This window comes from Sminthopsis crassicaudata, chromosome 4 (assembly GCF_048593235.1).
Source record: "Sminthopsis crassicaudata isolate SCR6 chromosome 4, ASM4859323v1, whole genome shotgun sequence".
Classification (NCBI taxonomy): Eukaryota; Metazoa; Chordata; class Mammalia; order Dasyuromorphia; family Dasyuridae; genus Sminthopsis; species Sminthopsis crassicaudata.
Genome location: NC_133620.1, coordinates 131545306 through 131558232, shown reverse-complemented (window position 1 = coordinate 131558232; position 12927 = coordinate 131545306). Strand labels below are relative to the sequence as shown.

General features: G+C 35.7%; 1 protein-coding gene across 1 annotated transcript in view; it reads right to left on the bottom strand.

The window, feature by feature from the left end:
- The window catches only part of LOC141565797 (solute carrier family 22 member 2-like), a 38790-nt gene that overhangs the window by 9089 nt on the left and 16774 nt on the right, over positions 1 to 12927 (bottom strand). The window contains exons 5-6 of the mRNA XM_074309386.1: positions 7417 to 7531; positions 3475 to 3581 (exon numbers count right to left, since the gene is read on the bottom strand). Coding sequence (XP_074165487.1) covers positions 3475 to 3581; positions 7417 to 7531 — 222 coding nt within the window. The remainder of the gene's footprint in view (positions 1 to 3474; positions 3582 to 7416; positions 7532 to 12927) is intronic.

Here is a 12927-nt window from a genome sequence, read left to right as displayed (position 1 = left end):
TACTCTTCCTGGATACGTGGGGGTGCTAGAGATGACCAAGAATACCCTGATATGTCCAACAAATGTAAATTTGTATTTTAAAGGAACATTTTAAATTTGAAAAAGAAATTAATTTTATACTTCTTTAGTTCAATGAACAAAAAAAATTAAAAACCTTTTATGATTGAATATTCTATTAAAATTCACCTTTAAAAAATTCCCTGGATATACACTCTAATGAAATGTGCCTATGTAACTATGTATTCTTTCTTAAAATTCCAGATTATCAGTTTAAGAGTTCCTGTTGGCCATTAAAATATATAGCACAAAGTTCATTCTTAATTGAGGCACTACTCAGTCATCTGTGAAAATTGGAGAAAGCCCCTGTATTTCATTTCAGTCAATGGCTGAAGCTCCCTCCCTAGCCACTTTGTTAAGTAAATGTGTGATTATATTGGATTACTTGTCACCTAGGGTAGGGGGTGGGGGGAAGGGAAGTGAAAAATTAGAACACAAGGTTTTGCAAGGGTCAATGTTGAAAAATTATCCTTGCATATGTTTTGAAAATAAAAAGCTTCAATAAAAAAGTAAATATGTGACTTTTTGCTTTCCTCTATGTAGTTTTTGGATTTTTCAGTGAATCACAAAATGATCCAAAAAACAAAAAAGACAACAAAAATAAAAAAGAGTTACTCTAAAAGTTGAGCTGATCATGTCACTTTCATCTATCACTTTATTATTGATTCCTCTCTATAATTTTATCATTGGGAATTATTAGATAATAATAACAATTGTATGCCTACAAAAGAGTTGTTGATGTGCATTTAGGAGAGGGAAATTCCCTTTACCAGTAAAATCACAGATCTAGAACTGCTATCCCACCGCTGAAAAGTTTATAATACTGTCATTCCTTCTACATCATAGTGGGATAGGGACACAGTGCCTCTGTGATCTGGAAAATCTGTGTAAAATTTTTTTGACCCTCCTTTCATACCAGAGAAAAAAAATTGGAATTTTTTCTTTTTCTTTTATGGGCTGTTTATAGCTTGCTATTATAAAATTTGGATGAAATATTTGGTAATGGGCTCTATGTCCTCTGCTGGCCTTTGCATGTCATCCACCACTTCCACAAAGCTCCCCAGAAGTCCATTTAATTTCTTATGCTGACCTGTGATAAATTGCAACTGCAATCAGGAAAGTTGTGACATAGAAGGCATAACTGCATGTGCTTAAAAACTATATATGCTTAAAGTTTGTAGAGTGCTTTACCCATCCCCACAAGTTTTTCCTTCTTCAAAGGCAGATTAAACATGAATTATCTCTCATGTGACTATCCTGAAAACCAACAGGAGTGTCACAAGACACAGAAAAGTCCATTTCAGGTTGCTAAGAGGCTGAGAAATTGTCCCTTCACACACACACACACACACACACACACACACACACACACACACACACACACTCACAACTTTCTGCCTTTTCTCTCTTCCTGGCTTCTCCTCAATCTCCTTCTTGTGCACAGCTGGACTATATGACCTCCATGGTCCCTTTGAGCCTAGCATTCTCTGGTTCTGTGACTATGATCAACCAGAAAATTCTTCTAATTCTACCAATTAATTTCTAATTCTATCAATATGATTTTTAGTAAACTCGCAATGATTGTGGCCTATGTTTGTAATTTCCTTCTATTAATAATATGCATCCTATTAACCACAGATTAACATAAACCCATCTTTTTGGTCTAGTTTATCACAATATTACTAATTATACTTTAAAAATAGTTTAGTTATCTATTGTGTAAAATGTGAAACTGTCATAATTGTTAGAAATGGAAGGAAGAAATAATTTAGAATTCTTCTGTTATCAACGTCCCAGAAAAAAAAATTAAAACTAAATTCTCATGACCTTTGGTTTTATTGGTGAATTTTGAGAATTAATTAAATTTAAGTGAGTAAATTAATCAAAGGGTAAGTGTGATGAGACAAATGGCCAGAGAGAGGGACCAGTTGTTGTTCATCTTATTCTGTCAGTGTTTTTTTTTGTTTGTTGTTTTTTTTTTAATTTCCTGGGGCACCTAGATATTGCAGTGGATAGAGCACCAGATCTGGAATCAGGAGGACCTGAGTTCAAATGCAGACTCAGACATTTGCTGTCACTTAATCTCAACTGACTTGCAAATAAATAAATTTCCTTGGGCTTTCTTTGTTTCCAGGGAATTCTATGTTGCTCTTTACAGCAGTGGTTCTCAAACTTTTGTTCCCAGTATCTTTATATTATTAACAATTGTTGCAGATTTGTCCAAAGAGTTTTTCCTTATGTAAATTATATTATGAAAACTAATTTTTGAATTTGCAGACTCTGAAAGGGTTTCAGAGACCACCAGAATTCTCTGGACCACACTTTAAGAACTGTTGCCTTACAGTATATTAATGAACTAATAAAAATTGTCTTTAATTTTAAAATATTGGAAACCACTTGATTACCCATGATTATATATATATCTTTTGTTTTTAGTCTCACAATGCCTTTTTCCTTGCTACCTATTCCCTTCTGGACAACCTGACCCTGTCATCAATCAATCATTTGATTAATAAGCATAATACAATTTTAAAAATACTTCTAAGGACCAAGCTGTAGCAATTGATGCACTTTTTTTTTATCCATAAGGGAAAGAAAACAGAAATTGTAGAATGAAAATTTTTTTTTAAAACATAATATCTGTTTGTAATTATTTGTATCTAAAGTGTATTTGCACAAATAGGAGAAATTAGGGTAAACTATTTTTAAAAAAATCTTTGCACTTCTTTCTATTGTTAGGTTTCTTGTTTTTTTGTTGTTGTTTTTATTTTTTATTTTTTTGTCCCAGACACCTTCTAAAAGCTAGGAATATAAAGTAAAGCAAAAAACAGTCTGACCTTCAATGAGCATGCATTCTAAAGGGGGAAACAATGTGCAAATAATCATTATTTGGTTTGTGCTTTGGGCATGCAAATAACTTCAATATTATCTGGTCATAATCAGATGTAATAAGGTAATATAAATGAAATGCACAGTTGCATTTAAAGCCATTTATTAATCTTTGAATTGGTTGGTGTGGAAAATCGGGATTCATCCAGATAGATTTTTTTTTTTTTGCTGTATTTCCATGAATAATGAAATACAAGGGGCAGGGAAGGTCTGGTCTTGAACTCAGGAATATATGGGTTAAAGTCCTCTTTTTGATAGCTACTAGCCACATAACTGGTCATTTAAATTCTCAGACCACTAAGAAACTCTATAAGTTGATAAGTTCTAGATGAATGGCTAAAGTTCATCAGTGAACGGAATTTCAATTCAATTGGTCCTCTTCTAGAATGAAAGATAATTATCACTACAGCCATCCTCATACCAGGAATTCCCTGCATGAATGCAAGCTCCACTTCCCCTGCCCTTTCTCCCCTTCCTCACCCAGCAAAAATTGAAATCATGAGACTAATGCCTCCTGGTACTTCTTACCAGTTGTACATCAAGATCAAAGTATGCTTCCTTATCTGAGGTGTTCTGACCAAGTCAAGAAAAGAAGGATTCATCTTTTCACTGGCTTCTTCATCAGGTTTAAGGCTCTGAGAATAAAAAGAATATGTGAAGATGACATAATGGTTAGTGCATGATGTTAGTGTTCCTAAATAACATGAAAAAATTGCATTATGACCTTAGTGAAAAAAATGAGGAATACGGATAGAAAAATTTCTCTTTTGTTGTTGTTACACTTGTTTTTAGTTGTGTCCAATTCTTCATGATCCCATTTGTTTTTGCTTGTTTTTTTTTTTTTTATTATTATTATTTTTTTTTTTGGCAAAGATACTGGGGTAGTTTGCCATTTCCTTCTCCAGGTCATTTTCCAGATGAGGAAACTGAGGCAAATAGGGTCCTAGTATATCTGATATGGGATTCAAACTCAGATAAGATGAATCTTCCTGATTCTAAACTCAACCTTTGTCCACTGCCTTATCTACTTGCACTGTTTGTACATAATTGTTTGCATATTGTCTCATTAGACTAGCAGAGGCAGTTTTTTGGTTTTTGTTTGTGAGTATTTAGTGGATTGGAATGTATTACCACACCTCTCTGGAAATCACATAAATAGGAATTACAACTCCTCATAAAGCTTTAAGTTTCCCCAATACTTTTCTTATGACTCTTTAGGGGGAAATAGAATGAATATTATTATCTCTATATCTATAAACTGAGGACCAGAGAGTTCAAATGACTTAACCACAGTGACATAGTTAAAAAGAACCTGAAGTAAGATTCAAACTTAATGCTTATGATCCTATGATTCCAAATTAACTTTTGCCATGAAATCACATTGTTGGTCATGCTAGTAACCAAGAACCCAGAGATCAGCCAAAAAGGCCACTTTTTTTGTTTGTTTTGTTTGTTTGTTTGTTGCCACAAACCTGTGCTCTAAAGCTTGAGTGCTGCTAAGAAGTGCTATTTGGTTTTTCATACAAAGACTATTTATTTTTATCTTAGAATAAAATAATCTTTGATTGGTTTGGTTTTGTTCCAAACCCACAGCAGACTAGTTGAGGTATCTAGGACTGAGTGTTGGGCCCAGAGTCAGGGAATCATGAGTTAAAATTCAGACTCAGATACTTACTAGCTATGTGACTCTGGGCAAGTTATTTAACCCAATTTGCCTTGGTTCCTTATCTGTAAAATAAACTGGAGAAAGAAATGGCAAATCATTTTCAGTGTCTTTGTCAAGAAAATCCAGATGGAATCATGGCATGTCGGATAAGACTGAAATGATTGAAAAGCCTAGAGGTAGATGGGGAGAAAGGGCTTAGAGTGAAAGAATGAATGAAAAAACAATGCTTCTGAAGTCAGAGGCCTTGGGTCCAATTTCAGCTATGTCATAGTCTGAGAGATCTTGGAAATAGGCTTCCGTGTTCTTCCTTTATAAAATGCTGGAAGGGGACAGCTAGGTGACCCAGTGGATCAGGGACCTGAATTCAAATCTGGCCTCAGATGCTTCACACTTGGGCACATATTGGGAAGAACCTCCAAGGTTTCTTTCTCTTCTAATCCATAATGCTGTGATGGTGGATGGAGGGTAGGAGGGTTGATTGTAATAGGTGAATTGGCTGACAACAGCCTTATATCTGATGAGGCAAGACTGGGCAGGATGAAACCATTTGATTTGGGAGCAGAATAGACCACTCTATCTCTATTGGCTATGAGTGTATTTCTGTATTCTTTTATTATTATTCTTATTTATTTAAACATCTTTTCCTCGTATTCTTAACAAAAATTGATGTTCTTGATGAATCCCTTAAATTCATAAACATATATGGCAGCTAAATAGATCGAGCAATGGACATGAGTTCAAATCCAGCTTCTGAGAGAATGATTGTGTGGATCTAGGAATGCACCAATCTTTTCTTGGCTTAGTTTCCTCATTTGTAAAAATAAATAGCACCTATTTCCCTGGGTGGTTGTGAGAATAGATTGAAATAATATTTGTAAAGAGCTTTGTAAACCTTATAAAACCCCACATAAATATTATTATTAATAACACTGGTTCTTCAGTATATTCCATTTAAAAGATGCAATAAACTCTGGGTTTGGAGTCAGAAAGAGCAAGGATTGAATTCTGCCTCTCACATGTACTGATTATGTGACTCACAGCGAGTCACTAAAGCCAGTTTCTTTGTGCCTCAGTCATTCCTTAAGACTTTTCTACTAACTTACAAATGGCTTGTGATGGGGGGGGGGGAGAGTTCCTCAAACCAATCGAATCACAGATCCTTTGTGTAATTCTGTTTAAGTGGGCCAAGAAATGCAGAATATATACACCATGCTAAGTACTTTGTAAATATTATCTCATCTGATCCTCACAATAATCCTGGGAAGTAGGCGCTATTATTATCACCATTTTACCATCGAGGAAACTGAGGCAGACAAGTTAAGTAACTAGCCCAGAGTTTCCCATTTAGTAAGAAGAGCTTTTCATCACCTCTGTCCTTGACAACAGATTTTAAATTATTCCCTCTATCTTAAGTCTCTCGAATCTGCCTCTAATGAACTCTACTGACTATTCAGTTGACAAAATGATTTTCAGATGGCAGGAAGGTGTTGTGGTGGACAGAGTACTAGTCCTAGAGTTAGTAAGATTTAGGTTGAATCCCGTCTCAAACCCATAGTCACTTAATCTCCATTTGCCTCAATTTTTCTTATATTTAAAATGGGATAGTAAAAGCACCTACTTCTCCAGTTTTTGTGGAAATAAAGTAAGAAAATATTTGTAAAGCACTTGCAAAGCATAAAGCACTACATAAATTCACTATTATATCATATGCTCTACTTATAATAATATTATAACATAATGACGTATTAGATGTAAATATTATCATAATTATTTCCCTATTGTGTAGCTATGACTATATTTCTTCTCATTCCTCTCTCAATAAACTCCAGTAGCTCTCTATTATCTCCATGATCTTATAAAAAAATCCTGTGTTTGGCATTCATAACATTTCACAACTCTTCCTATCTTTATATGCTTTCCTTTTACTCCAGGAACTTTCTGATATAAAAACGTCATTTTGCTTTTCCTTCAATCTCCAGATTGCTTCTGTAGTCCTAAATTTCCATGCCAACAATGTTCCTCCTTCACCTTTACCTCTTAGTTTCCCTGCTTTCCTTTAAAACTCAATTCAAATCATCCTTTCTTTGGGGACTGAGGTCAGGGTAGCGTTTACTGGCTCCTCTTGTTTTCAGTGCCTTCCTTCTGACATGATTTTTTTTTTAGGGTTAAGTGACTTGCCCATGGTCAAACAGCTAGTAAGTATTTAAGTTCAAATTTGAACTCAGGTCTGCTGACTCCAGGGGCTCTATCTATTGTGCCATCTAGCAACCTCTGACATTACTTTCCTTTAACACCATGTGTACATTTGTATGTACATAAGTTTCTGCTCTTAGTATGTAGATCACTTAGTAAGCGTTTATTAAGCACCTACTATATGCCAGACACTGGACAAAACACCAGAGATAAAAGTGCCTGGATAATAGGTTCTGTTTTTGTCTTTTGGTGTGTGTGTGTGGTGTTCCCCTAATGTTTAGCATCTTGCTTGACCTTCATTTTGAAAGAGGACCATGACTTCAGGGAAATGGTGTCATGATATGCAAGTGAGATGATTTTAAGTGAGGGAGGGCTGTGCAAAATCACCTGCCTCACTTTGTCCTCTGGAACCATCTGGGGATTAATTAATGTGCTGAGGGACCTTGGCTGCAGGATACATCTCCTCTATTGCTCCATCTATACAATAAGAGGATTGAATAATGACTTTTATGATTCCATACCTCCTGGCTTGTAACTGCTATGAGCACATATGATAACTATTTCCTCCCATCTCTTTTCCCACTTTTCTCTAGGTAAGATACAGAAACTACCTGAAGAGAGGTTGGCAGAGATTTCTGATTTTTTCTTGCAATATGCTTAATAATTTTCATGGCCTTTGCATTTTTATTTTGAGAAATCAACCATCTTGGAGATTCTGGAAGACACCTGCAAGAGAGTATAAAAGAAATGAATCATTAGGTAGAAAACAAAATAATTAATATAATCAGAATTATTATTCAATAAATTAAACAATATAACTTGGATCATCATTCTTCCTGGCAGAAGAGATGACCTCTAAACAGAGCTTTGAAGCTAAGTGAGGATTCTGGGAAAAGTATAGTTGAAAAAGGAATGGATTCCAAGTGGAGAGGATGACTTATGAGAATGCACAAAAGCAGGCAATTGATAATCAATTAGGTGTCTGTCTTGACTGAAATGCAGAGTTTAAAAAGTGGGAAAGCATATGTATGTGTGTGTGTCAGGGTTGGGGGAAAGGTGTATATGATATGAGACTTATCTGGAAAAGTAGATTGATGGTAGTCTTAAAATCGAAAGTCTGAGGGATTTATATTTTAACCTAGAGGCAACAGGGAGCCATTGAATGTTTTTGAAGAGGAGCATCTCATGGAAAAACCTGCACCTAAAGAAGAATTTCTTAAAAAATTTTTTTTTGGTCAGAAAATAGAAAACGGGTTATAGAAGGGAGAGACTGAAAGCAGAGAGGTGGATTAGGAAAGCATTACAATAATCTGAATGCAAATTGATGAAGTCCTAGATGAGGATCTTGGGAATGTAAGTACAGACAAGGGAAGAGAGATGCAAGAAAATATCATGGAGATAGAATTGACGGAACTTGGAAACTGACCAGATAAGATTATTTTCAACCCTATGGGTTTCCAAACTTGGGCCAACTGGGGTTCCAACTGGGGAAGTAAAAATGTTTTTTCTTTTTTTTCCTCTACCTAAAAAATTCTGTATTCAACAAACACTAAGTAAAATGAATATTTTTATATGTGTTATAGAATAGAAGAGAATTGTACATGAAGCTGTAAATCTCCATTATATAGAGTTTGCTTTTCTTTTTCTTTTCTTTTTAAGTATAGATTCAATATGTAACATTCAAAATTGTCCTGCCTCATTGTGATTCCTTCTGTTCTCTCCTTATCGAAGGGGATTCTCTACCTCATTTCTCATTCTCCATTAAAAATGAAAGAAATGTTTAAGAAACCAAATAGTTCTGAGGTTAAACTCCAGATTAAATTAATGAATCAACGAAATTTTCAAATCCAAATACTAAATTGTAAAGGGATTGATATCTACCAATCAAAATTAACCATTCAAACAAATACACGATCCCTTAAAATGTTATTTGTAACAAAATGCTTATCAAATGTATTTCATGTTTATCCAATTTGTGGATGGCATGGCTTATAAAAATGGTTGACATGCTAAACAACTGAAAAAAAATCTCCTGTGACAAATATTTATAGTTAAGCCAAACAAATTTATCTCATTAGCTACATTTAAAAATATATAAATCTCAATCTGTACATTGAGTCCATCACCTCTGTGTCAGGAGGTGGGTAACATGCTTCATCACCCGAACTCTGAAATCATGGGTAGTTATGACATAGTTCAGAGTTCTTAAGTCTTCATCAAACAAGCCAAGATAGCCTCTTCAAAAAGTAAGTACTAATTAACAACCTTTCCATTTGGACTTCTAAAGTCTATGTGACCTTGGCCATTATTTAAATCCCTACGTCTTCTTGAGACTCATTTCTCTTCCTTGCCACTTCCAGATTTCATCCTTTCTTCCTTAGAGGTTCACATTGTATAAATTTATCACTGAATCCAAATCCTAGTGGCTCTTTGTCTTCTACTGATTCCCAAAACATTTTCCTTAATGAATTTAGAATCTCCTGGAATACGGGGCAGCTATCATAGAATTAGAATAGGGCAAATGTTATCTGGATTTTCAAAAAAAGTAAAGAGAACAGATTGTGCAAATTATAATCCAGTGAACTCGATTTCAGCTCCTGGGAAAATTCTTGAAAGGAACATTAAAGAGATGATGAATTATCTACAGAGGGAAATAATAATTAGAGAGTCAGCCAGCATAGCTTTGTCTAAGAGTGATCTAACAGCATTTCTTTTTCTTTCTTTTCTTTTTTTTTTTGACAGAATTCTTACAAAGCTACTAGATTGTGGGGAATTCTTTGACTATAATTTAATGTTTAAATTTAATAATTTAAAATTATTAGATTTGGAAAGTTTTGATAAGGTATCTTATACTATTATTGTGGAGATAATAGAGAAAAGAATTGCAAAGTAATGCACTTGCAGACTATGTTCCACCTCTGCTTGGTAAGGATTTCAGTAACATCAAGTCTCCTCTAGGCTAAACTGATCACCACCGAACTCTCATAACCAAGTAGATTAACTCAATTTTTGATACTCAACATCTCAGATCCCTCCATAGCCTCTACCCTTGATTTGAGGGCTGAAGGGCAGAACAATAAAACCCTCCCAAAGCCTGCCTTTATAGAGGGCTCAAACTTTCCAGGTAACTCTTCATTTACTATGATTGGTTTTGTTTGGTTTGGACTCCAGAAATACCATATTCCCCTGTTAGGTACCTCCTGGAAACTCCCAATTCCTTTTCAGCTTCATTTTCTATACAGAGTTCCCTCATTGAGGGAAAGCTCCTTGAGGGCAGGAACTGTCTTTTTCTTATTTCTATTCCCATCATTTTGTTCTATGCCTGGTACCTGGCTTGCACGTGGTGCTTAATATTGAACAGAATTTTTGAAGATGGATTCAGAACTGACTAAATGATTAAACTCAAAGAGTGGCTGTTAATGGTTTAGTGTCAATGTGACAAGGGTTCTCCAGAGGATTACCTCCAGGAACTTGTTATTAATCCTGTGCTATTTAATTTTCTATCAGTCATTTGGGTAAAGGCACATATGTGCCTTCCATAAAGCTGGGAGGGACACACTAGATGACAGAGACAGGATCCAAATGGATTTTGATAAGCATTGGGCTGACTCAAAAACTTCAATGGGGCAAATTTAAAGTTTTGCTTTTGGATAAAAAAAATCCACCCCATAAATATAAGCCAGAAGTCATACAACTGTTGTTTTTCAAAAGATCTGGGGAGTTTTGATGGACTGAAAACTTAATATGAGTGAGGTGATATGGCAGCCAGAAAAGCTAATGGAATCTTGAGCTGTGGTGAGAGGGACCATACTTGGATCATTGCGCTGAGTTTAAGGCACCATGATTTAAAGATACTGATAAGCTGTAGAGTATACAGAGAAGGCAACCAGGATGGTAAAGAGCGTTGAGCCTGCTCTATGAGAATTGCAATCTTCTATCATTTTATCTCTCCCTGTACTCTACAACTTTTAAACCTTTTCTTTATCATTATCACAACTTCCAATTCTTTGATGTATCTGTGCTTTACCAGTCATCACCCCAACCCTAAGAGAGTTCTTCTATAGCTTTTGACGTTGACATCTTAATAAGAAATTCCTAATCTCACATTGTCTTCCAGGAGAATTAGGGAGAGAGAACAGTATTACAAATTTATATCCACACCTAATTGTAGCCTTCTTTGGGAGAATGGGGGAAGGAGGAGGAAAAATAAAGTAAAAAGTGTATAACAGAGGAAAAAGAAAACCTTCAAGGAAGCAAAGAAAAGCTGGACAGCTATGAAAACAATGGATTGTATTTAGTATATAGCTTTTCTTGAAATAGAAATTTATTACTTTATTTTGAATTCTCTTATGTTTTCTTGTGTACATGCCAATTCTTTCTTTTCTTATTTTGTATTTGTTTAACATAATTAATTTTTTTTAAAAAAGGAAAGAAACCAGAGGGTAAAACTGGCATTATGTTATCTCTAATGCCTACTCCAATGTATACATCTGGGTGGTATATTAGATAGGGAACTGGGAATCCAGCCTCAGATACTTACTAGCTGTTTGACTCCAGGCAAGCTAGAGAAGGAAATGGCAATTCATTCCAGTCTTTGCCATGAAAGCTCTAAATGGAATCATGAAGAGTTAGACACAATTGAGCAAGTACTACTATCTGATCTTGGTCAATTCATTTAAAGTTCCTGGGCTTGAATTTCCTTATCTAAAAATAAAATGAGAGTAAAATGGAATAGATGGTTTCTTTCTGAGTGTGTTTAGGGGCAATTTGAGGTGACGTCTAAGTCTGGGGGTGGGGACAGATTCACTTATTCAGCAGGGTGTATGAAAGAGAAAGATATCCAAAGGGTACAGATACCCATTGGTGTGGCAAGAATAGAGTTGGCAGCAATAAAGAAAGCTAAGTATGAGAGGAGATATTTTCAAAAGGAAATACGAGGCTACTTGAAGTGAAACTATGCTATAGTGGAAACAGCTCTGAACAATGTCAAATGGAAAATTTCAAAAATTCTAGTGCTAACACCAAAATTCTAGTTGTTTGGTATCTTCTGTGAAATGTGGGTGGAGAAAATTTAGTGAAATGTCCTATCACTTTTAATAGAAATAGTTACTGTCTGGAACTATGATTTCATCAGAAAGCTCCCTGGTGAGTGGGTACCTGAACACACATACTTCTATCAATGCAGATCCATAAGTATTGGCAATTTATAGTGCCTCAGGAGAGGTACTATAGATGGTCTCTTTCTAAGTGTGTTTAGGGGCAATTTGAAATGAGAGCTTAAGTGAATTATCAAGAGCCAAGTATGTATCAGTAGTGAGATGGAAACTCATGTGTTTATGTCTCCTTAGGCCAGCTTAATTTTTCTTTAAGAAGAATGCTATGATCAAGAGCCCTCTTTTATACACAGAGTCCCATGGTTATGGAAAAAATCAAATTTAAGTTAGGCAACTATGTATGAGGAAACTGTTATGAAAATCAAGACCTGTCTTGGGACCAAGAAACTTCTTTAAATCCCTACACACACACACACACACACACACACACACACACACACACACACACACATTCACATCTGAGCTAGACTGATGATCTTACCATCTCATTTTCTTATTTATTATGGATGAGCAGAAATATCTGATGCTCCTGGAGACTAAGAAATTCTCAAGAGATAACCCTTGAGCATGCCTTCATGAATAAAGGAAATAAAAATGTATTGTTTTCTCATCTATATTTATGAATACTCTGGAATCTATCCAGGGACCCCTTGGGGTAGGGGGTCTGTGTACACCAGATTAAGAATCCTTACTTTAGATCAGTGGTCCTCAAACTTTTTAAATAGGGGACCAGTTCACTGTCCCTCAGACTGTTGGAGGGCCGGACTAGAGTAAAAACACAACCTCACACTCTGTCTCCGCCCCTCAGCCCATTTGCCATAACCTGCTGGGCCGCATAAACATCCTCAGCGGCTGCATCCGGCCCGTGGGCCTTAGTTTGAGAACCCTTGCTTTAGATAATGGAGGGGAAGGTAAAGATATTGGAGATAATTGAGTGGTTAGAGGACTGCTAAAAGCCATTTTCAGCCCCCCCAAAAGTAACCACCATGTCTATGTGGGCCTTAAGAC